At 42.9% G+C, this 20904-nt stretch overlaps 3 protein-coding genes across 4 annotated transcripts; 2 read left to right on the top strand and 1 right to left on the bottom strand.

The window, feature by feature from the left end:
* Window positions 1–59: 59 nt before the first annotated feature.
* On the top strand, window positions 60–15351 carry LOC138958999 (toll-like receptor 13). Its single transcript, XM_070330355.1, has 3 exons — window positions 60–1830; window positions 5913–6084; window positions 14626–15351. The coding sequence occupies exons 1-3, from the start codon at window positions 491–493 to the stop codon at window positions 15247–15249; spliced, it is 2136 nt and encodes a 711-aa protein (XP_070186456.1). The 5' UTR covers window positions 60–490; the 3' UTR covers window positions 15250–15351.
* Window positions 8772–13829, bottom strand: LOC138958998 (uncharacterized). Of its 2 annotated transcripts, none has more exons than XR_011453568.1 (2): window positions 10888–11986; window positions 8772–10220 (listed from the first exon to the last, which is right to left on the bottom strand). XR_011453568.1 is itself a non-coding variant. In XM_070330354.1 (2 exons), the coding sequence occupies exon 2, from the start codon at window positions 11929–11931 to the stop codon at window positions 11125–11127; it is 807 nt and encodes a 268-aa protein (XP_070186455.1). In that variant the 5' UTR covers window position 11932; window positions 13601–13829; the 3' UTR covers window positions 10228–11124. The 2 variants fall into 2 exon arrangements, 1 of the variants encoding a protein (XP_070186455.1); XM_070330354.1 differs by lacking the exon at window positions 8772–10220 and adding an exon at window positions 13601–13829 and having other exon boundaries at window positions 10228–11932.
* A 1916-nt stretch (window positions 15352–17267) lies between the features above and the next one.
* Window positions 17268–18641, top strand: LOC138953021 (rho-related protein racA-like). Its single transcript, XM_070324792.1, has 2 exons — window positions 17268–17583; window positions 18205–18641. Exons 1-2 carry the CDS (start codon window positions 17268–17270, stop codon window positions 18639–18641), a joined length of 753 nt encoding a protein of 250 aa, XP_070180893.1.
* Window positions 18642–20904: the final 2263 nt, after the last annotated feature.

Raw genomic sequence — 20904 nt, 5'->3', positions numbered from 1 at the left:
TACGCCGCGGTCTGACTGCACCTAAAAGTATCTTCATTTGGAAAGTTTCTCTTTCCTTCTTTCTTTGTGTGAACGGGATCGATACATTCTGAAACCTCGAGTCTTCCTCTACGGGTGGTGTTCATTTGACACTGTGTCAGCCCAGCCTGCAGAATGACTATTTCGTAACGTTTTACACAATTCTTTGTAGCCACCCACCATGGAGTCGTGTGCAATACTTTATATAGCTATACAGAGTGGCGTGCACATCTTTGTAGCTACCGTAGAGGGGTGTGCAATTCATCGTAGCTACCTTGGAAAATGTGTGAAATAGTACGGAGATACAATGGATATCGTGTGCAATTCTTCGTAGCTACCATAGAGTGGTTCCAATTGTTCGTAGCTACCGTGGATATCGTATAAATATTCGATGCTTTCTCCCAAAATGCATACAGCCGTTTTTATATGGTAGTCGGGCGTTTTGGGAGTGCGGTGATCAATCCTACTCACAATGTCGATGTTCGTGCTTCTTGTCGCACTGACGTCCAGTATTCAGCTGTGTTGGAGCCAGCCCCTCAGAACGTGCTGGCCCTATCCCGTGCAGCTTGACCCTCACACAGTGAGGCGGCCTTGCTTCAAGAACAAGTGCAACTGCAGCAAACTGACCGCTGACTGTTCGTCCAACGCTGGTAATTTGTCCTTCATCCCCAAGCTTCCAGATTCCATCATATTCTTGAACTTTTCCAACAACAATCTGGCCAAGATCGACGGTGTGGATTTTTTTGCAAACGTTTCGACTCGTCTGCACTTTCTGGATCTGTACAACAATGGGTTGACCTACATCGCTCCTGGCTCCTTCCGGCGATTCACAAAGCTCACGAAGCTTCTGATTGGTGGAAACAAGCTGAACTACTCTGCCTTGGGTGCAGTTTTCAGTGTCCCTACGCTGGAAACCCTGGACATAGCGTGCGGAGGGTTGGGATCAGTTCCGCCTGGGCTTTTTGATCTGTACGCGTTGCCGTCGCTGACCTTCTTGGAACTGAGCTACAATAACATACGCCACCTAGATATGAAAGTGTTCCAGCCTCTGGAAAGTTTATACAGTTTACTGCTGTGGAACAACAAGCTGGGAGAACTGACACCAAGTTACCTCCCTTCGTTGAGTTACCTGGGACTGCACGAGAACGCCTTGGTGGATTTCCCCGATACTTGCAATGACAGCACGGGCGAGCCTTTCTATCCCAACCTGACCATGCTGCACCTAGACTACAACATCATCGACTCTATCCAAGACCCAGTCTGTCTGCCCAAGCTGCAGTTCTTGGACGTAGACAGCAACAGATTTCAATACATCCCATCGGATACGTTTTCCAGCGGGAGGTTCCCAGTTTTATCGAAGCTTTGGGTGGCTACTATGGAGATTAAGTGGAAATATATTTCGGCAGGTGCGTTCAACAACAGCGCACTGACCTTCTTGAGCATGGGTTTCAACAAATTGGACTTTGCAAATCTTGTGGATGAGAGGGCGTTCGAAGGTTGTTCAAATATTCAGACACTGTTTCTTGACAACACCACTTTCGAGTTTGTGTCCGACCAAAATCTTCACAATTTGCTCGCACCGATGCCCCAACTGGAGCGGCTGCATCTTGGGAACTCGAAAAAGAGCAAAATTACTCGAAGGACTTTTTCGACTCTCCAAAACTTGAAGAGACTCTATCTTTACGGAAACAGTATATCCTTCCTTCCAGTTGGTGCTTTTGATGAAATGACGAAGCTGCAGATGCTGCGTTTGGAAAATAATCTGGTCACTACTGTCTCCAGTGAAGTGTTCAGTCTTCAAACACGCAGCAGGTAAAAAGACTATAACACCTGTTATTGTGTGAAAAGCGAGGACATTTTCTAAGCAAGATAAAGAACCTTTGCCTTTTTGCGCTTGCTAAAAATTGCATCCGGATCATTCTGCCAATTTTGGCGTCTACTTTGAAGAACAGTAACAATATAACTGACAATCACCAAACATGAATGGTATAGTCTTTCGCATGTCAGCGATCCTGTTCACTACCGCAGGTCTTTTCAATTTTGTACGCTGATAAGACAATTTTCAATTTAACGTAATTATACCCTAATCAACTAACTTGCTGCATCAAGTGCATGTTTTTTTCCAGTGTGAATGTTTGGTTGAATTCATTTTATACGTGACACCTATGTCAGTCTGCTTAATTGATTTAGCCAAGATGTTCAAATGCAGCCACGCTTTTGATTTGAGGTATTTGTCCAAGTGAAAGGGTGGTCGTATCCCATGGGAACACCTGGACAGATCTGTGGTGGGGAACATGCATGTGCACGCGGGAAGGACGGTGCTTTTAAAGACACTGTGCTTCTAGTGTTAACATTTAGGCTCACCATCTCAGCTGTGGTCAGGATTTCACATGGGATAAAACCATTCCTCCACTTGACCACGTTCCGAATAGAATAACCTTGATAGTGGGATTTGTTTAATTAAAGGCACAGTAAGCCTCCCGTAAACCATCACAGATACTGTCAGGCTTTTACACACAGTACAAACACCCTTCCATTTGAACGCTCACCAAACGGGAACATCCTAGGTGCCCTCTGTAAAGAGCGAGGAATTTTCAAAGAATTTATTTTTGCGTGGTTTATCGTGAACCCGTGTGATCAAGTTTCCCTTTTTACATTTAGTCAAGTTTTGACTAAATGTTTTAACATAGAGGGGGGAATCGAGACGAGGGTCGTGGTGTATGTGTGTATGAGTGTGTGTGTGTGTGTCTGTTTGTGTGTGTGTAGAGCGATTCAGACTAAACTACTGGACCGATCTTTATGAAATTTGACATGAGAGTTCCTGGGAATGATATCCCCGGATATTTTTTTCTTTTTTTCGATAAATGTCTTTGATGACGTCATATCCGGCTTTTTGTAAAAGTTGAGGCGGCACTGTCACACCCTCATTTTTCAATCAAATTGAGTGAAATTTTGGCCAAGCAATCTTCGACGAAGGCCGGACTTCGGTATTGCATTTCAGTTTGGTGTCTTAAAAATTAATTGATGACTTTGGTCATTAAAAATCTGAAAATTGTAAAAAAAAAAAAACGTTTTTATAAAACGATCCCAATTTACGTTCATCTTATTCTTCATAATTTTCTGATTCCAAAAACATATAAATATGTTATATTTGGATTAAAAACAAGCTCTGAAAATTAAAAATATAAAAATTATGATCAAAATTAAATTTCCGAAATCGTTTTAAAAACTATTTCATCTTATTCCTTGTTGGTTCCTGATTCCAAAAACATATAGATATGATATGTTTGGATTAAAAACACGCTCAGAAAGTTAAAACGAAGAGAGGTACAGGGCGTGCTATGAAGCACAGCGCTACCTTGCCAAACAGGCTCGTCACTTTCACTGCCTTTTGCACTAGCGGCGGACTACGTTCAGTTTCATTCTGTGAGTTCCACAGCTTGACTAAATGTAGTAATTTCGCTATACGCGACTTGTTACATTTAGTCAAGTTTTGACTAAATGTTTTAACATAGAGGGGGAATCGAGACGAGGGTCGTGGTGTATGTGTGTGTGTGTGTGTGTGTGTGTGTGTGTGTGTGAGTGTGTGTGTGTCTGTCTGTGTCTGTCTGTGCGTGCGTGTGTGTAGAGCGATTCAGACCAAACTACTGAACAGATCTTTATGAAATTTGACATGAGAGTTCCTGGGAATGATATCCCCGGAGGTTTTTTCATTTTTTCGATAAATACTTTTGATGACGTCATATCCGGCTTTTTGTAAAAGTTGAGGCGGCACTGTCACACCCTCATTTTTCAATCAAATTGATTGACATTTTTGTAAAGCAATCTTCGACAAAGGCTGGACTTCGGTATTGCATTTCAGCTTGGTGGCTTAAAAATTAATTAATGACTTTGGTCATTAAAACTTTGTAATAATTTTGTTTTTTTTATATAAAACGATCCAAATTTACGTTCATCTTATTCTACATCATTTCCTGATTCCAAAAACATATAAATATGTTATATTTGGATTGAAAACAAGCTCTGAAAATTAAAAATATAAAAATTATTATCAAAATGAAATTTCCGAAATCGATTTAAAAACAATTTCATCTTATTCCTTGTCGGTTCCTGATTACAAAAACATATAGATATGATATGTTTGGATTAAAAACACGCTCAGAAAGTTAAAACGAAGAGAGGTACAAAAAAGCGTGCTATGCAGCACAGCGAAACCACTACCGCGCTGAACAGGCTCGTCAGTTTCACTCCGTTATGCACAAGCGGCGGACTACGGTCATTGTGAAAAAATGCAGTGCTTTCAGTTTCATTCTGTGAGTTCCACAGCTTGACTAAATGTAGTAATTTCGCCTTACGCGACTTGTTCACATTGTAGTCGTCAGTCAGTAATTTGAATGCGACTCGCTGTGAGCGTATCTGCAATAGCACGTTATTAAGTACCTCTGACTATGCACGAAACAAACGGCCGTGTGGTTCACAAGAACTCTAGCGATGGCTTTTGACTGTTCAGAGGAACTGGCGATAGGTATAAACCGTCGTCTGCTACGAGAACCACGACCTTGCGTGACCCTGCTTCCGGGCTTTTCTTTTTTCAAACTTTCAAAACTTCGAATTGTACTGATCTTGTCTTGATGAAAAAAGAATTCTTTTATGATTTAAGAATGTTTGTGTAACAAGCTGTCAATTTATTATTTAGATTTTAAAAGTTAGGTCTAGCGCCAAAACGCACCACGGTCCGATTGTCTCTGACACTCTCCGCAAAATTAATTCTTTGAAAATTGCTCGCTCTTTACGTAGGGCACCTAGGATGTTCCCGTTTGGTGAGCGTTCAAATGGAAGGGTGTTTGTACTGTGTGTAAAAGCCTGACAGTATCTGTGATGGTTTACGGGAGGCTTACTGTGCCTTTAATGTCAACACAAGAAATTAATTCATCACAAATAAATCCAACTTCCCACAACAAGCAGTCCGGGTGTTTTGGGAATATGACAAAGTAAAGGGATGGTCTGACCCCATGCAAAAGCCTGTGCAAATCTGGGATAGTGAGCAATACTGCTTTACGGTTAGATTGTGTCGTTAAATTAATGTCAACAACTTATTTACGTGAGATTTTACGCGTACAAACTCAAATCAACTATCGACCTTAATGACAAGGGAGCTTCAGATGAAGAAACACTTACAAAGGTTTCCTTGTTAAACTCCAGATTTATTTCCTTATACCTCTCTTCACTTTCGCAGTTTCATGACATGTGTGTGTGTGTGTGTGTGTGTGTGTGTGTGTGTGTGTGTGTGTGTGTGTGTGTGTGTGTGTGTGTGTGTGTGTGTGTGCCTGTCACGCGTGTATGTGTGCGTGTGTGCATGCTACGGTAAAGTTTTAAATCCTTACTGTATAAATCTTCACTCACGTGCATAGCGTGGTCTGTGGTGCATAAGGTTCTTGTGGGAGACGCTCTGCTATCAATTTAAATTCGTATTGCCGGATGCAAAGATAAAGACCAAGGCACAAGGATACAGCTATTACAAACCCAAACAAAACAAAATCGAAGAGAACAAAACTAAAACGCAAGCACATTCACACTCACACATTCACACTCAGAGAATCTCATGTATACACGGGCTGGTATGCACACAGACAGACAGACAGACAGACAGACACAAACACACCGCAGACACACACACGCGCACGCGCGCGCACGCACGCACGCACGCTCGCTCGCTCGCACGCACGCACGTACGCACACACACACACACACACACAGGAGTTTTCGCCGTTCTCTTAACATCTGTAGTATACCGATGTATTTGAATCAATCTATTACGGATGCAAAACAGTTGTACAAAAAAGGTAGTAAACAAAAATTATGTGTGAAAATGATGGAACTATCTTTTGTTACAGACTGCGAATACTAGACCTAAGTGGCAATCCCTTTGTGTGTTCCTGCGACATCCTGTGGTTCAGACAGTGGCTGCAGGATTCTCCCGGCTTGTTTCAAGACTTCTACGGTGAAGGATATCGCTGTACCGATGATCAAAATACGACATTGCAGGAATTTTACCTGAGTGAACAGGTTGCTTGCAAACTCTCTGTTACCATCAGCTCAGAATGCAATTGTTTGCCCGTCTGTCTCTCTGTCCTTCTGTTTATCGGCCGTGTCTGTCGGCATGACTACCTGTTTATGTGTCTGTCGTTAACTTTCACACACACGCACGCACGCACGCACGCACGCACACACACAAACACACACACACACACACACACACACACACACACACACACACACCACGACCCTCGTCTCGATTCCCCCTCTATGTTAAAACATAATTATCATAATTATCTCTCTCTCTCTCTCTCTCTCTCTCTCTCTCTCTCTCTCTCTCTCTCTCTCTCTCGTCAGACCATTACAAATAAACAACCTGCTGACAACAGCTGTCTAATCATTCATCTCATGAAATTAACAAGTCGCGTAAGGCGAAAATACAATATTTAGTCAAGTAGCTGCCATTTTTCAGCAAGACCGTATACTCGTAGCATCGTCAGTCCACCGCTCATGGCAAAGGCAGTGAAATTGACAAGAAGAGCGGGGTAGTAGTTGCGCTAAGAAGGATAGCACGCTTTTCTGTACCTCTCTTTGTTTTAACTTTCTGAGCGTGTTTTTAATCCAAACATATCATATCTATATGTTTTTGGAATCAGGAACCGACAAGGAATAAGATGAAAGTGTTTTTAAATTGATTTGGACAATTTAATTTTGATAATAATTTTTATATATTTAATTTTCAGAGCTTGTTTTTAATCCGAATATAACATATTTATATGTTTTTGGAATCAGCAAATGATGGAGAATAAGATAAACGTAAATTTGGATCGTTTTATAAATTTTTATTTTTTTTTACAATTTTCAGATTTTTAATGACCAAAATCATTATCTAATTTTTAAGCCACCAAGCTGAAATGCAATACCGAACCCCGGGCTTCGTCGAAGATTACTTGACCAAAATTTCAACCAATTTGGTTGAAAAATGAGGGCGTGACAGTGCCGCCTCAACTTTCACGAAAAGCCGGATATGACGTCATCAAAGACATTTATCAAAAAAATGAAAAAAAACCTTCGGGGATTTCATACCCAGGAACTCTCATGTCAAATTTCATAAAGATCGGTCCAGTAGTTTAGTCTGAATCGCTCTACACACACACACACAGACACACACACACACAGACACACGCACATACACCACGACCCTCGTTTCGATTCCCCCTCGATGTTAAAATATTTAGTCAAAACTTGACTAAATATAACAAGTCGCGTAAGGCGAAAATACAATATTTAGTCAAGTAGCTGTCGAACTCACAGAATGAAACTGAACGCAATGCCATTTTTCAGCAAGACCGTAATACTATACTCGTAGCATCGTCAGTCCACCGCTCATGGCAAAGGCAGTGAAATTGACAAGAAGAGCGGGGTAGTAGTTGCGCTAAGAAGGATAGCACGCTTTTCTGTACCTCTCTTTGTTTTAACTTTCTGAGCGTGTTTTTAATCCAAACATATCATATCTATATGTTTTTGGAATCAGGAACCGACAAGGAATAAGATGAAAGTGTTTTTAAATTGATTTGGACAATTTAATTTTGATAATAATTTTTATATATTTAATTTTCAGAGCTTGTTTTTAATCCGAATATAACATATTTATATGTTTTTGGAATCAGCAAATGATGGAAAATAAGATAAACGTAAATTTGGATCGTTTTATAAATTTTTATTTTTTTTACAATTTTCAGATTTTTAATGACCAAAGTCATTAATTAATTTTTAAGCCACCAAGCTGAAATGCAATACCAAAGTCCGGGCTTCGTCGAAGATTACTTGACCAAAATTTCAACCAATTTGGTTGAAAAATGAGGGCGTGACAGTGCCGCCTCAACTTTCACGAAAAGCCGGATATGACGTCATCAAAGACATTTATCAAAAAAATGAAAAAAACGTTCGGGGATTTCATACCCAGGAACTCTCATGTCAAATTTCATAAAGATCGGTCCAGTAGTTTAGTCTGAATCGCTCTACACACACACACACATACACAGACACACACACGCACATACACCACGACCCTCGTTTCGATTCCCCCTCGATGTTAAAATATTTAGTCAAAACTTGACTATTAATATAACAAGTCGCGTAAGGCGAAAATACAATATTTAGTCAAGTAGCTGTCGAACTCACAGAATGAAACTGAACGCAATGCCATTTTACTCGTAGCATCGTCAGGCCACCGCTCATGGCAAAGGCAGTGAAATTGACAAGAAGAGCGGGGTAGTAGTTGCGCTAAGAAGGATAGCACGCTTTTCTGTACCTCTCTTTGTTTTAACTTTCTGAGCGTGTTTTTAATCCAAACATATCATATCTATATGTTTTTGGAATCAGGAACCGACAAGGAATAAGATGAAAGTGTTTTTAAATTGATTTGGACAATTTAATTTTGATAATAATTTTTATATATTTAATTTTCAGAGCTTGTTTTTAATCCGAATATAATATATTTATATGTTTTTGGAATCAGCAAATGATGGAGAATAAGATAAACGTAAATTTGGATCGTTTTATAAAATGTTATTTATGCTGTGCATAAAATCATTTTTGCATGTTCAGATGTGCGAGGATAGACAAGAATTTAAGATAAAAAGTTTTCCGAAACCGGACAATCAGCCAGCGCCAGCCAGCGCCACAGTCACCACCAAAACCACATGAAACGTTCATTGCCAGTTTACGCTGAAAATGTTTATTGGTCGACACCACAGGTCGTTCATTTTCAGCGCAGATAATGCATACAAAATCAGTGGAATATTTTCATAAATTCCACAAAAACTATGATTGACATAATCATATACATTGGGTTGTACATTTGCATAAATTCCCCAAGAACAAAAATTGTCTTACACATCATAGATGGCATTGTCCACTATGTATTAGCTTACTGTTTTTTGTTCTTGTTTCCAGCTTCACCAACAAGCTGTCAAATTTTACTAGACTGGTCACCGGGTTACTTCCCTTTATCTACAGCTTTCTGCATCCGCTCATTAGACCATCCTCAAAAAACTTATATTGGCAACTCTAAAAAACAATAAACATTGTGTTTTAGCCCAATTAAAGCACATCGATTAAATACATAATGTCTGTCATTCACCACCAATCCGGCGGTACGCGCCCACACAACTACGTTATGGTGGAGTAAGGGGATGGCGGTGGGGTTGAAAATTTTCGCACAGTTGTTTGGGACGTCTGGCACTGGCTACCGCAGATGCAGAAATGGCAGAGAGACTGATCTTGGGCCGGCTGGCCAATGGGAAGACGGCATTCCGCTCATTAGTTATGCATGTGACCTGTGCTCTGGCACCGTCTATACACCACAATCTCGCTTCTCTTCACACCCAAAAATATCATTTATGCTGTGCATAAAATCATTTTTGCATGTTCAGATGTGCGAGGATAGACAAGAATTTAAGATAAAAAGTTTTCCGAAACCGGACAATCAGCCAGCGCCAGCCAGCGCCACAGTCACCACCAAAACCACATGAAACGTTCATTGCCAGTTTACGCTGAAAATGTTTATTGGTCGACACCACAGGTCGTTCATTTTCAGCGCAGATAATGCATACAAAATCAGTGGAATATTTTCATAAATTCCACAAAAACTATGATTGACATAATCATATACATTGGGTTGTACATTTGCATAAATTCCCCAAGAACAAAAATTGTCTTACACATCATAGATGGCATTGTCCACTATGTATTAGCTTACTGTTTTTTGTTCTTGTTTCCAGCTTCACCAACAAGCTGTCAAATTTTACTAGACTGGTCACCGGGTTACTTCCCTTTATCTACAGCTTTCTGCATCCGCTCATTAGACCATCCTCAAAAAACTTATATTGGCAACTCTAAAAAACAATAAACATTGTGTTTTAGCCCAATTAAAGCACATCGATTAAATACATAATGTCTGTCATTCACCACCAATCCGGCGGTACGCGCCACCACCTGATGACTCACATCAGGTACCGCCACCAATCAAACTCGACCTTTCTCGGAAAGTTGCACTGCACACTTTCTTATAATCCCAGGCTGCACTGCACACCTGTGATCCCATGTTAATGTTCTGCTGCACTGCACGCAGACATGTGCCTGACCTCCCCCTTTCTGTTGCACTGCACACAGAGAGACGCCCTACGTTTTACCTGATCTACCAGTTGTGCACCCTGATGTAAGACAAGAAAGCGTTAGAAGACCATCTGCCCGCCTGACGGATTTGAGCGTCCGATGCCCCGTTCCGAGCCATGTGGGAGGCACCCCCAATCCTAAAGCTATGCGATTTGAAGTTCTGTTTGGGCAGGCCACAAAATTGGAAAACCAACTGTAGTTGCTCGTTGAATTCCCTGGCCGTTATGGGTGCCCCCGACATAGCTCGGAACAACGGCCCCGTTGCGTTCCCACGAATGCTCATGTAGGCCCGCATGGCCTCTACCGCGCATGGGACGCCTGCCTTGGCTTTCTCTACGGTATGGGTAACTGGTATCATTTATGGATGCCCCCTTCGGGTGAGATAGATGATGTATCATCCTATACTTTCCTTTCGTCTTTTTCTCTACCAAGCCGATTGGAGAACATTGGAACTGAGTAAAAGGAATATGCCTAAAGGGACCTACTAACCTCCCCTCTTCTATTTCCTTCTTTATGTGCGCTTCTACTACTTCTGGCATTTCTTCTGCTGACTTCAGGTTCTTCTGAACTACACTATTTGGGGCTCCTGTGAACCCTACCCGGAAACCCTCTCTGAATCCCTTTATTAAAGCCCGCTTCTTCTGTGGATCGTACCCTTCCAGCCACTTTTCCAGCTTGTCCGCCTTCACTGGCGTGGCCCCCGTGCCCCAGTCTTCATTTCTTTCCTTCTCCTGCTTCTTTTCCCCCCCGTCCCGCTCGAAAGGGGTGCCCTTTGGCGCTGCATTTTCGGATTGCGTGTTGCCCCCCACACTGCGAGCAAAAATGCTTGAAGCCACAATTGGGGCGGCTGCAAGACCCCTGTTCATTGAACTGGAAGCAGAAGCCCCCCACTTAGGCTGGGTTTCCACTTCCAGTCTTCCCCCCTGCGCCACCCTGCGGCTTCTTCTTTCCCCCGTCATGGGTCTGGGTGGCAGGCTCTAAGCGGGTGGTGGCGAACAGGTCCGCGTCGCTGTCCCCCCATGCCCTTTCTCCTGCAGCAATTGCGAGCCGGTAGCGGTAGTCATAGTCCCGCCAATTGCCCTGCAGCTCATGCAGGGTACACACCCGAGCAAAGTGGGCACCCAGGCCCCTGTGTACCTCTTTCGCTCTGTCCTGTAGTATAGTGGTATAAATGTTCCAGGCCTTCACCCACTCTGTGAAGGTTAACAGTTTCTTTTCTTTCTTCTTCTTCTTCTTCTTTTTGTCTTCATCGTCCTCATCCGAGTCCTCCTCCAGCATTTCCTTCGGGTCCGCGGGCAGGAGTATTGCGAACCTAACCGCCACACCGCTCCAGATCTTTTCCTTTATTGTCTTTGGCACGTGTAGGTCAATGGGCAACATTTTCTGGTTGCCGGTTGCCCACACCTGTGTACCGCTAGTGTTAGATTGCTCACCGGAGTGTCCAGAGTGCCCCGCCATGCCTGAGTTGGATTTTCCACCCGTAGAGGTGGTCGATCCTGCGGGCGATGCCTCAGGCGCCGGCGTCTTGGCGGCCCGAATCTCCGCAATCTCCTTCCTCAGGGCCTTCTGCTCAGCAAGGAGCTGGGTTAGCGACTCCTTCACGCCCATTTCGTCCTCTCCTTCAGCCTCCTCGTCTCGAAACCTCTTCGGGGGCTGCTTTGAGGGACGCCCCGGTCGCTTGGTTGGACGCTTCGACATCCTGAAACATTTCAAAGGCCACGAAGCATCAGGGGCCTTTTTTTTTTTTTTTTTTTTTTTTTTTTTTTTTTTTTTTTTTTTTTTTTTTTTTTTTTTTTTTATATATGCAGCACGGGCTGTACCAATAAAACATTCCCCATGAAATCACAACCGGTTCTACCAAACCAGAACCAACAATGACGTCACTCCAGAAGCTGGAAAGGATATTCCCTCCTCTTCCACTCCCGGCGTCAAAGCTCTGCGTCTGGCGTCTTCGGTAGAACCCAACCACTTCAGTCTGGGAATAAACCTTGGTACCCCGTTCGTGCTGCATCTACACTCCTATTGTGGTTCTGCCATCAGCACGAGAGTACACCTAAGAAACACTGTCAATCTGATCATGCAGCACGGGCTGTACCAATACACATTCCCCATGAAGTCACAACCGGTTCTACCAAACCAGAACCAACAATGACGTCACTCCAAAAGCTGGAAAGGATACCCCATCCTATTCCACTCCCGGCATCAAAGCTCTGCGTCTGGCGTCTTCGGTAGAACCCAACCACTTCAGTCTGGGAATAAACCTTGGTACCCCGTCCGTGCTGCATCCACCCCTATTGTGGTTCTGCCATCAGCACGAGAGGATACCGGCTATCACTATTAGCCCCCACTTCCCTCTCACCCGCTGAACAACCACAACACCTTCTTACCTCATTGGTCTATATGCCGACTGTCCAACAGAACTTTTCTCAGTGCTCTGTACAGTAGCATGTGCCCCGACCCTGACAGATGAATCCCATCTGCTAAAAAATGTTTCTGATACTGAGCAAACTTCTCTGCTGGAGGGAAAGCCACGTAGTGGGGGAACAAACCCACTATCCTGTGTGCCGTTTTCAGCTGTTGGTGAAGAAGCCTATTCACCTCCCTGGCTATGTCATTGAAACCCCCCCATCCACTGTATCTCTGTGTCATCCCTGACACCACCACTACTGAGTTTGCCCATGTTTGCACCCTCACACACAGATGCCACAGCTCACGAAACACTTTATTCGGTGTCGTTCCGGGAACAATATTATAGTCCCCCACCATTAGCACTATCACTCCCCATTTTTTCCGGGTGAAAATGGCCCTGTTCTGTTCTAGCATTGATTCAACGTCGCTTATTTTTCGGCCCCCTCTCCCATCGAATATCTGCTCAAAACCATCAAAACCTAAATCTGGCCGCACCCCCTCATCTGTGTTCACAAATCGCTGAAACCTCCCGTGAAAGAGTGCCCGACCACCGCACAACTTGTAAACATTTTCGCTCCCGCCGTCTTTCTTCACAAAGAAACTAGTCACGTGACCGAGCGATTCGCGTTGCCACTGCTCGGACCAATTTTAATGCCAGGAGAAGATGATACTGTCTTCTTTTCTCCCTGAACACTTTTACTGACGGCTGTCAGCTAATTGTACCATCACCGTCTACCTAGCTATCACCCTCGTTCCTTCGAGTGTCACTCCCGGCAAACGTGAAACCACTTGTTTCTGCCTACGGTGCCACGCTGTCTCCCAGTTTCCCAAACTCCAAACTTTCCTTGCAGACAACTAATTGGCCCCACTCGAGCCTATTGCCGCTGTTTCGATCTCAATCGCCCCTCTCGACAATCAAGCAACAAAACAAAACAAAACAAGGTAAAAGTACGTGTACCTTCTCTTTCCAAAATCCTTGAAACGTTGAAAATTTTCGCACAGTTGTTTGGGACGTCTGGCACTGGCTACCGCAGATGCAGAAATGGCAGAGAGACTGATCTTGGGCCGGCTGGCCAATGGGAAGACGGCATTCCGCTCATTAGTTATGCATGTGACCTGTGCTCTGGCACCGTCTATACACCACAATCTCGCTTCTCTTCACACCCAAAAATATCATTTTTTTTTACAATTTTCAGATTTTTAATGACCAAAGTCATTAATTAATTTTTAAGCCACCAAGCTGAAATGCAATACCGAAGTCCGGGCTTCGTCGAAGATTACTTGACCAAAATTTCAACCAATTTGGTTGAAAAATGAGGGCGTGACAGTGCCGCCTCAACTTTCACGAAAAGCCGGATATGACGTCATCAAAGACATTTATCAAAAAAATGAAAAAAACGTTCGGGGATTTCATACCCAGGAACTCTCATGTCAAATTTCATAAAGATCGGTCCAGTAGTTTAGTCTGAATCGCTCTACACACACACACACACGCACACACGCACGCACGCACACACGCACGCACACACGCACATACACCACGACCCTCGTTTCGATTCCCCCTCGATGTTAAAATATTTAGTCAAAACTTGACTAAATATAAAAAGGAAACCATAGACCCCTAAAACAAGAACAATCTGAATGGATGAATTCTTTTTTAAATCCGAAGAAAGAACGTCATCTGATGTTGACAAGCTGTTAGTCAACCGGAACAACTAGGAAGTAACAAAAGTAATTATCTACCTGGCTGTTAAGATGATTGGTTAGTTGGGGGGTAAAATAAGTCACTCTCAAACATCGGCTGACTTTGGCACAAACATCTAATGTAAAACTAGCGATATTTTGTTTCACTCACGAAATATAAAATGTTGTTGATTATTCATATTGCCGGTGTGTAACGAACTCCTCAATTCATAACATTTTTTTCGATAGACTTGCCTGTTAGAAACCAGCAATCTAAGGATGTTTCTTCTTTCCGCACAGGCGTGCTTGCTGAGTCGCACCACATCCAACCTCATCACATCCGTCATCTGCATTCTGCTTTTCTTCTTCTTCATCTTCACCGTCGTTTTCGGTTATCGCTGGCACATTCGTCTCGTATTCTACGAGATTTGCCGAGCCCGGAGCGCACGACGAGACCGTGAACGCAGACGACGGCAGATCCATTACGAGTTCGATGTGTTCGTCTCGTACGCCGAAGAAGATCTACCGTGGGTCCAGCGCGAGCTTCTCCCGGCGCTTGAAGCACGCTGGGGGCTCAGGCTGTGCATCCACCAGCGAGACTTCGTCCCGGGCAAGCACATCGTGGACAACATCGCAGACTGCGTCGACGCCAGCGACCGGATCCTCATGGTGTTGTCGCCCCACTTCGCCATCAGCCCGTGGTGCCAGTTCGAGCTCAGGTACTGCCAAGGCATCGCCATGGACCGTGATGACGTCATGGTCTTGGTGACGTTGCAGGATCCGGGTTCCTTTGACGTCACTGGCAGCATGATGGCTATACTGCGGACCACCACCTACATCCAGTGGGGAGAGGGTGGTGACGTCACGGATTCCTTCTGGGGCCGTCTGCGTCTTGCACTTGACGATATCATTCCAAATCCATAAAAGCGATGTGATATCAAAACTCATATGGTTGGTTTTCCTTACAGGCTTTATTTTGTCGACATTTTAATACTGTTCAGTTGGAAAATACACCATGTTTTGCTTCGTGTGTGTGTGTGTGTGTGTGTGTGTGTGTGTGTGAGTGTGTGTGTGTGTATGTGTGTGTGTGTGTGTGTGTGTGCGTGCGTGCGTGCGTGCGTGCATGTGTGTGTGAGTTTGTATATATATAAAAAAAAAAATTGGGGGGGGGGGGGGGGGGCAATGGGTGTAAATTCGACGCACATAAGAAAGGAACAAAATATGGAATTGTTTACTTTCAAAATTGTTGTGTTCGGGAAATTACAACAAACAAACAAAGAAAACCAACAGCCAAAACAAAACAAAAATGAATTAACCTTAGTGTTACCATTTTTTGCCCTTTGTCCTAATTTCTCAGGTAGTCATTTCGAGAGACCGTATTTATCTTAGCGCGTCACAGTGACACACCCATGTTCCGTAAGCTACCGAAGAGAAACCGAAAGTCAGCCTTGTGCGTGAGTGAGTTCTGTCCCTTTCACCATTGCCATCGAACATTGCAGGAAAACCAAAAGGATGTGATTCCTAATCACTCACGTCAACTCTTTGCAACACAATGGCTGCTCTGTCTGGACAGAGAGTTTCCTCGTCCGTTCTTGACATAGGCTCTGGAAAGAAAGCGAGAGAAGTTATTCCGTTTCAGAGCGGAGACGACACAACCGATATTGTCTTTATGGTGGAGGATGAAAAGCTGTATTTCAGCAAGGGCATGTTTTCTGTGTGTTCTCCCCTCTTCCATCGCATGTTCATGGGTGAATTTCGCGAGAAGAATGCTGTGGAGATTCGGTTTCCTGGAAAGAAGTACAACGACATCGTCACCTTTTTCACGCAGATGCACCCGATTTTCGTGACAGACACACACGTTAAAGGCACAGTAAGCCTCCCGTAAACCATCACAGATATACTGTCAGGCTTTTACACACAGTACAAACACCCTTTCGTTTAAACACTCACCGCTTGAGAACATCCTAGGTGCCCTACGTAAAGAGCGAGCAATATTCAAAGAATTTATTTTCGGGGACCCTCTGATCAGCAAATCAGGCGCCTCGTTTTGGCGCTAGAACTAACTTTTAAAATCTAAATCATAAATTGACAACTTGTTACACAAACATTCTTAAATCATAAAATAATTCTTTTTTCATCAAGACAAGATCAGTACAATTCGAAGTTTTGAAAGTTTGAAAAAAGAAAAGCCCGGAAACGTGTCACGCAAACCGTCTTTCTCGTAGCAGACGACGGTTCTGCCCAGCACCCGTTCCTCTGAACAGTCAACTGTCATCGCTCTAGTTCGTGTGAATCGCAGCCGTTTGTTGCGTTTAGATTCAGAGTTACACAATAACGTGCTATTGCAGATAAGCTCACATCGAGTCGCATTCAAATACTAACTGACGACTACATTGTGAAAAAGGGAAACTTGATCACACGGGTTCACGATGGCTCAGGGTAAAGATAAACCACGCAAAAATAAATTCTTTGAAAATTCCTCGCTCTTTACCTAGGATGTTCTCAAGCGGTGAGTGTTTAAATGAAAGGGTGTGTGTACTGTGTGTAAAAGCCTGACAGTATCTGTGATGGTTTACGGGAGGCTTACTGTGCCTTTAAATTAACCTCTTAATTTCTGTTACATTTTATATGCGAAAATGTCGAAAAGCATCCCGGTTTCACAAGAAACGTAACTGAATTAGTTTTGCAAGCAGATAAACTCGTCTCGCTAGACATTCGTTTGTCAACCGAATGGCACGTGTGCAGCTAGTCTCGGCCAGCCCTAACTGACTACGACCGAGACTGAGGACCATTGGATGGCTCTCGCACTAGTTCTCGCAACCGTGGGATTTGGCCGGCCGAATCTAGTGCGCAGCAGAAGCGTCCTGCAGAAACAAAATCAGAACAGCTGCATCTCTCAATATTTTGGGGATAGAAAGTTGGGGGATTAATACCATCTCAAAATGGCCGTGCTCCGTGGAGACAAAGACCTTGCGGATGGACATTCAACCAAACTGACGGACGAAGCAAGAGAATTAGTCAATCCATTTCAGACGGGTGACGACACAACCGATGTTCAGTTCACCGTGGACGATAAAAAGCTTCACTTCAACAAAGGCGTGCTCTGTGTGTGTTCGCCTGTCTTCATCAGCATGTTCACGGGCGAATTTCGTGAAAAGAATGCGAGAGAGATTGCACTTCCTGGAAAGAAGTACAGTGACATAGTGACCTTCTTCAGACACATGCATCCCGTTTTCTTGGCAGACACTCCTGTCACAGGTATAAATAATTTATGGATGATGTTTTGGGTTAATTAATTGACTCTTGCTCGCTGGATGGATGGATGGATGGATGTATGGATGGACTGTTATTTCGTTTTGCTTTTCAAACTTTTTGTGTGACAACAGAAGGTGCATGCTGCGTACCTTTTCTTAACTCTCTCTCTCTCTGTTCCTAATACATCAACATGGGAGTAAAAGCAAGAGAGTTGTAAGAGAACTTGAGTCCGCTAAAGGTACTGTATGGGATCACAACAAATCTCACACTACTATGAAGAGTTTATGAGTGCATTGTCGTGTGCAACAGAATACTTTTCGTTCACAAAAACATTGCGTGTACCCCATGGCTACACTGGAAGACAATACAATTCATTAGAATACACTAGAATACACTATAATACAAAACAATAAAATACAAATATACTGTATCTTATCAATTTTAGAAATTCATGTTGTGACTAACAAGACAATTGAACACAATGGATATGCAATAACGTCAAAAAACAAAAAAAATCAATATATGAACGTAACGTTAACAGAAAAAGGCTGACTTAAAATGTAGACATTGAATTGCCCGACGATTTCTCAAGGTAGGCTAATCTGTTCTTGTGTGCCATTGCAGACAACTCTCTGCTTCCTCTTCTCGAACTTGCGGACGAGTACGATGTGAAACACGTTTGTCAGAAATGCGAGCGGTACATAAACGCTCAGTTGAAACTGGCAGAAGAAGGCAGGCAGCATCTCAGCATGGATGGCACACTTCTGTTGCTTCAAGCCTGTGACAGGGACGACTTACGCCCCCAGCGAGAACGGCTGGTCAATGTGATCGCCAAGAAGAAGACTCGTGAACTCACACAGAGTCAGAAATTCTTGTCTTTCCCGGCTGATTTCCTCGCCGATGTTTTTCGTCTTCGCTGTGAGCATCTGGAGGTGTGCAGCGGACACCTTACGACTGCGGTGCGTAGGATCACAACCGACGTATCTGGGCACGACTGGGGCCTTACGCTCAACCTCCCGCAGAAGTGTGCGAGGGCTGTATTTTGTATATTGATTATTTGATACATGTATAAATGTGTCTCCAGGAATATGTTTTGTTTTAATCTTGTGTCGATACTATTTAGTTCTGCCTCGTTATTAGCCATTGAGTATAACTGTTTTATCATCATTGCTTTGTTGTTGTTCTTTGGCCATTTACGTTGAATGACTTGTTATACATTGACATTGATAGTTTTATTCTTCTTCTTCGTCGTTCGCTAGATAGTTTTATCATAAGAACCTTTTCTAATTCCTATTAACTCGATGTTCTTTAACTATATTTATACATAAATGCATATTGTAAAGCAGTATGCATTGTTAGAGGATTTTTTTTAGTAGCAGTGTTTAAATGTCGAAGCTGCTTTTCCCATTTTTACCCAAGAGACCGACTGTATATTGTGTTATTGTATTTGTCAGACTTGATTGTACCAAGTCCCTACACATGTTGTAATGCGCTTAGAGCCAAATATTTTTGTTTTTTGTAAGGGATAGGCGCAATATAAATACACTTTATTATTATTATTATTATTATTATTATTATTAAGTGCAAGAACAGGCGAGTATGCGGAAACGTGCTGAACACCGCGTCAGTTTGCGAGGAGTGCCGTGTGCGCAAGATGACTTATGCCCTGCAGGAGATCACTGACAGGCTCAGACTGATGGATCTTCATGCTTTTCAGTAAAAAAAAAAAAGTAAAAAAAAAGAAGAAATGTGAGTCGCTTTGTTGTGGGGGCTTAAGAAATGCAGATAATTGGTAGATCGTGTTGTGATCGTTGTGCGCTGGAATTGGGGATACTGTTTTTTCTTTGGTGATCGTTTGCCAGAGTTAGCAATTGTTCGTTTTGTGATCGTTTGTAAGAGATAAAGACGACTCAGTTTATTGTGCTTTGCTGAATAAAGACTTCGCGATGATTCGTCTTTTTTTAATCGTCTGCCAGAGTTACAGATATTGATTTTGTTTATGGGATCGAGGAGTTCAGTTACAAAACTTTAAATGTCTTGTCTTGTTATCGTTTGCTAAAATAAATGAGAATTCTTTGTTCGATCGAGTACTTCATGGGCAAGTGTGTTAGATGTTTTGCTGTGTGAATGAGGAAATTGTTTGTGAGAGAAATATTGATAAACGTTGTGTGATCGAGGACTTCATTGAAAGGGTTATACTGAGATTTTTGACTTAGAAATTCAACACTTGGCAACAATTAAGAAAGGTTGTTATGGAGACTGTCTTCATGCAAAATAATACATATTTTCACCGGTTAGTTTGTATGCCTTGGTTTCTCAAAGTACCATACCCCACTGTTTGCCCCACTATGGAGAAAACTAACAAAGAGCAGTGATCCAATATTTGCAAAGACAAATATTTAGCCCACTGGAAATTCATAATATTAGACCCTCACCCACTACATCGAAGCCTATCTATAGAGCGGTTACTTCAAAAGTTGACCTGTATGTAACGTGCCATTTTTTCCAATGTTTAATTTTTTAATTAAATATTTCCCGATAACCTATCACTCTTGCGTAAATGTCCATTTTGATATGATCATTGCCTGTTTCCGCGCTTGAAAACCTAAATGGAAACAGCTTGATTCTAGACAGGGGTTAATAAAGACAGTTTTTGCACAGCAATCAACTCTTCCATTTGATTTAACCAAGCAACAAGTTTGTTATCAGTTGTCTCACGAACCACTTTTGCAAGGATTTCAAACCAGGAAAACGTCATGTTACATTATTGCAGTTTAATCTCGTGATAGGATAATGAATTTGGACTTTTGGGGAGAGAGGGGACATGAAGATTTCATTAAAAAAAAAAAGGTTTGGGAAGAAAAAAATCCACTTTGCTGATCCTGTCTAGTGCAGTTTCTCTGGCAATGTCAAGAGCTCTTACAAACTTTCAGCATGCTTTTCTATGAATAACGTAATATGTGCCTTCGTTGAGTTACGCAAAATGTCCTCTCTTAGATCTTTCCAGCCAATCCTAACCACTGTTCAACTTGTGTCCTCTCTGATCCTGAGTCGCCTTGACTACTGTAACTCATTGCTTGCTGGCCTCCCCACTGAAGAACTTAATCGCTTACAGGCAGTTCAGAACAGTGCCGCAACGCTCATTTTGCAGAAATCAAAGATAGGCCATGTCACTCCCCTACTTACCAACATTCATTGGCTTCCAGTGATGTACGGAAGCGAGTACAAGAGGGTAGTGTTAGGGTACCGCTGTTTTGAAAAATCCCCCCCCCCCCTATCTGTCCAATTCCCTCAGTTTCTACGAGCCATCCCGTTCCCTCAGAT

The sequence above is a fragment of the Littorina saxatilis genome, linkage group LG2, assembly GCF_037325665.1.
Source record: "Littorina saxatilis isolate snail1 linkage group LG2, US_GU_Lsax_2.0, whole genome shotgun sequence".
Classification (NCBI taxonomy): domain Eukaryota; kingdom Metazoa; phylum Mollusca; class Gastropoda; order Littorinimorpha; family Littorinidae; genus Littorina; species Littorina saxatilis.
Note: the sequence above shows the minus strand (reverse complement) of the source record. Positions and strands in the feature narration are given on the sequence as shown.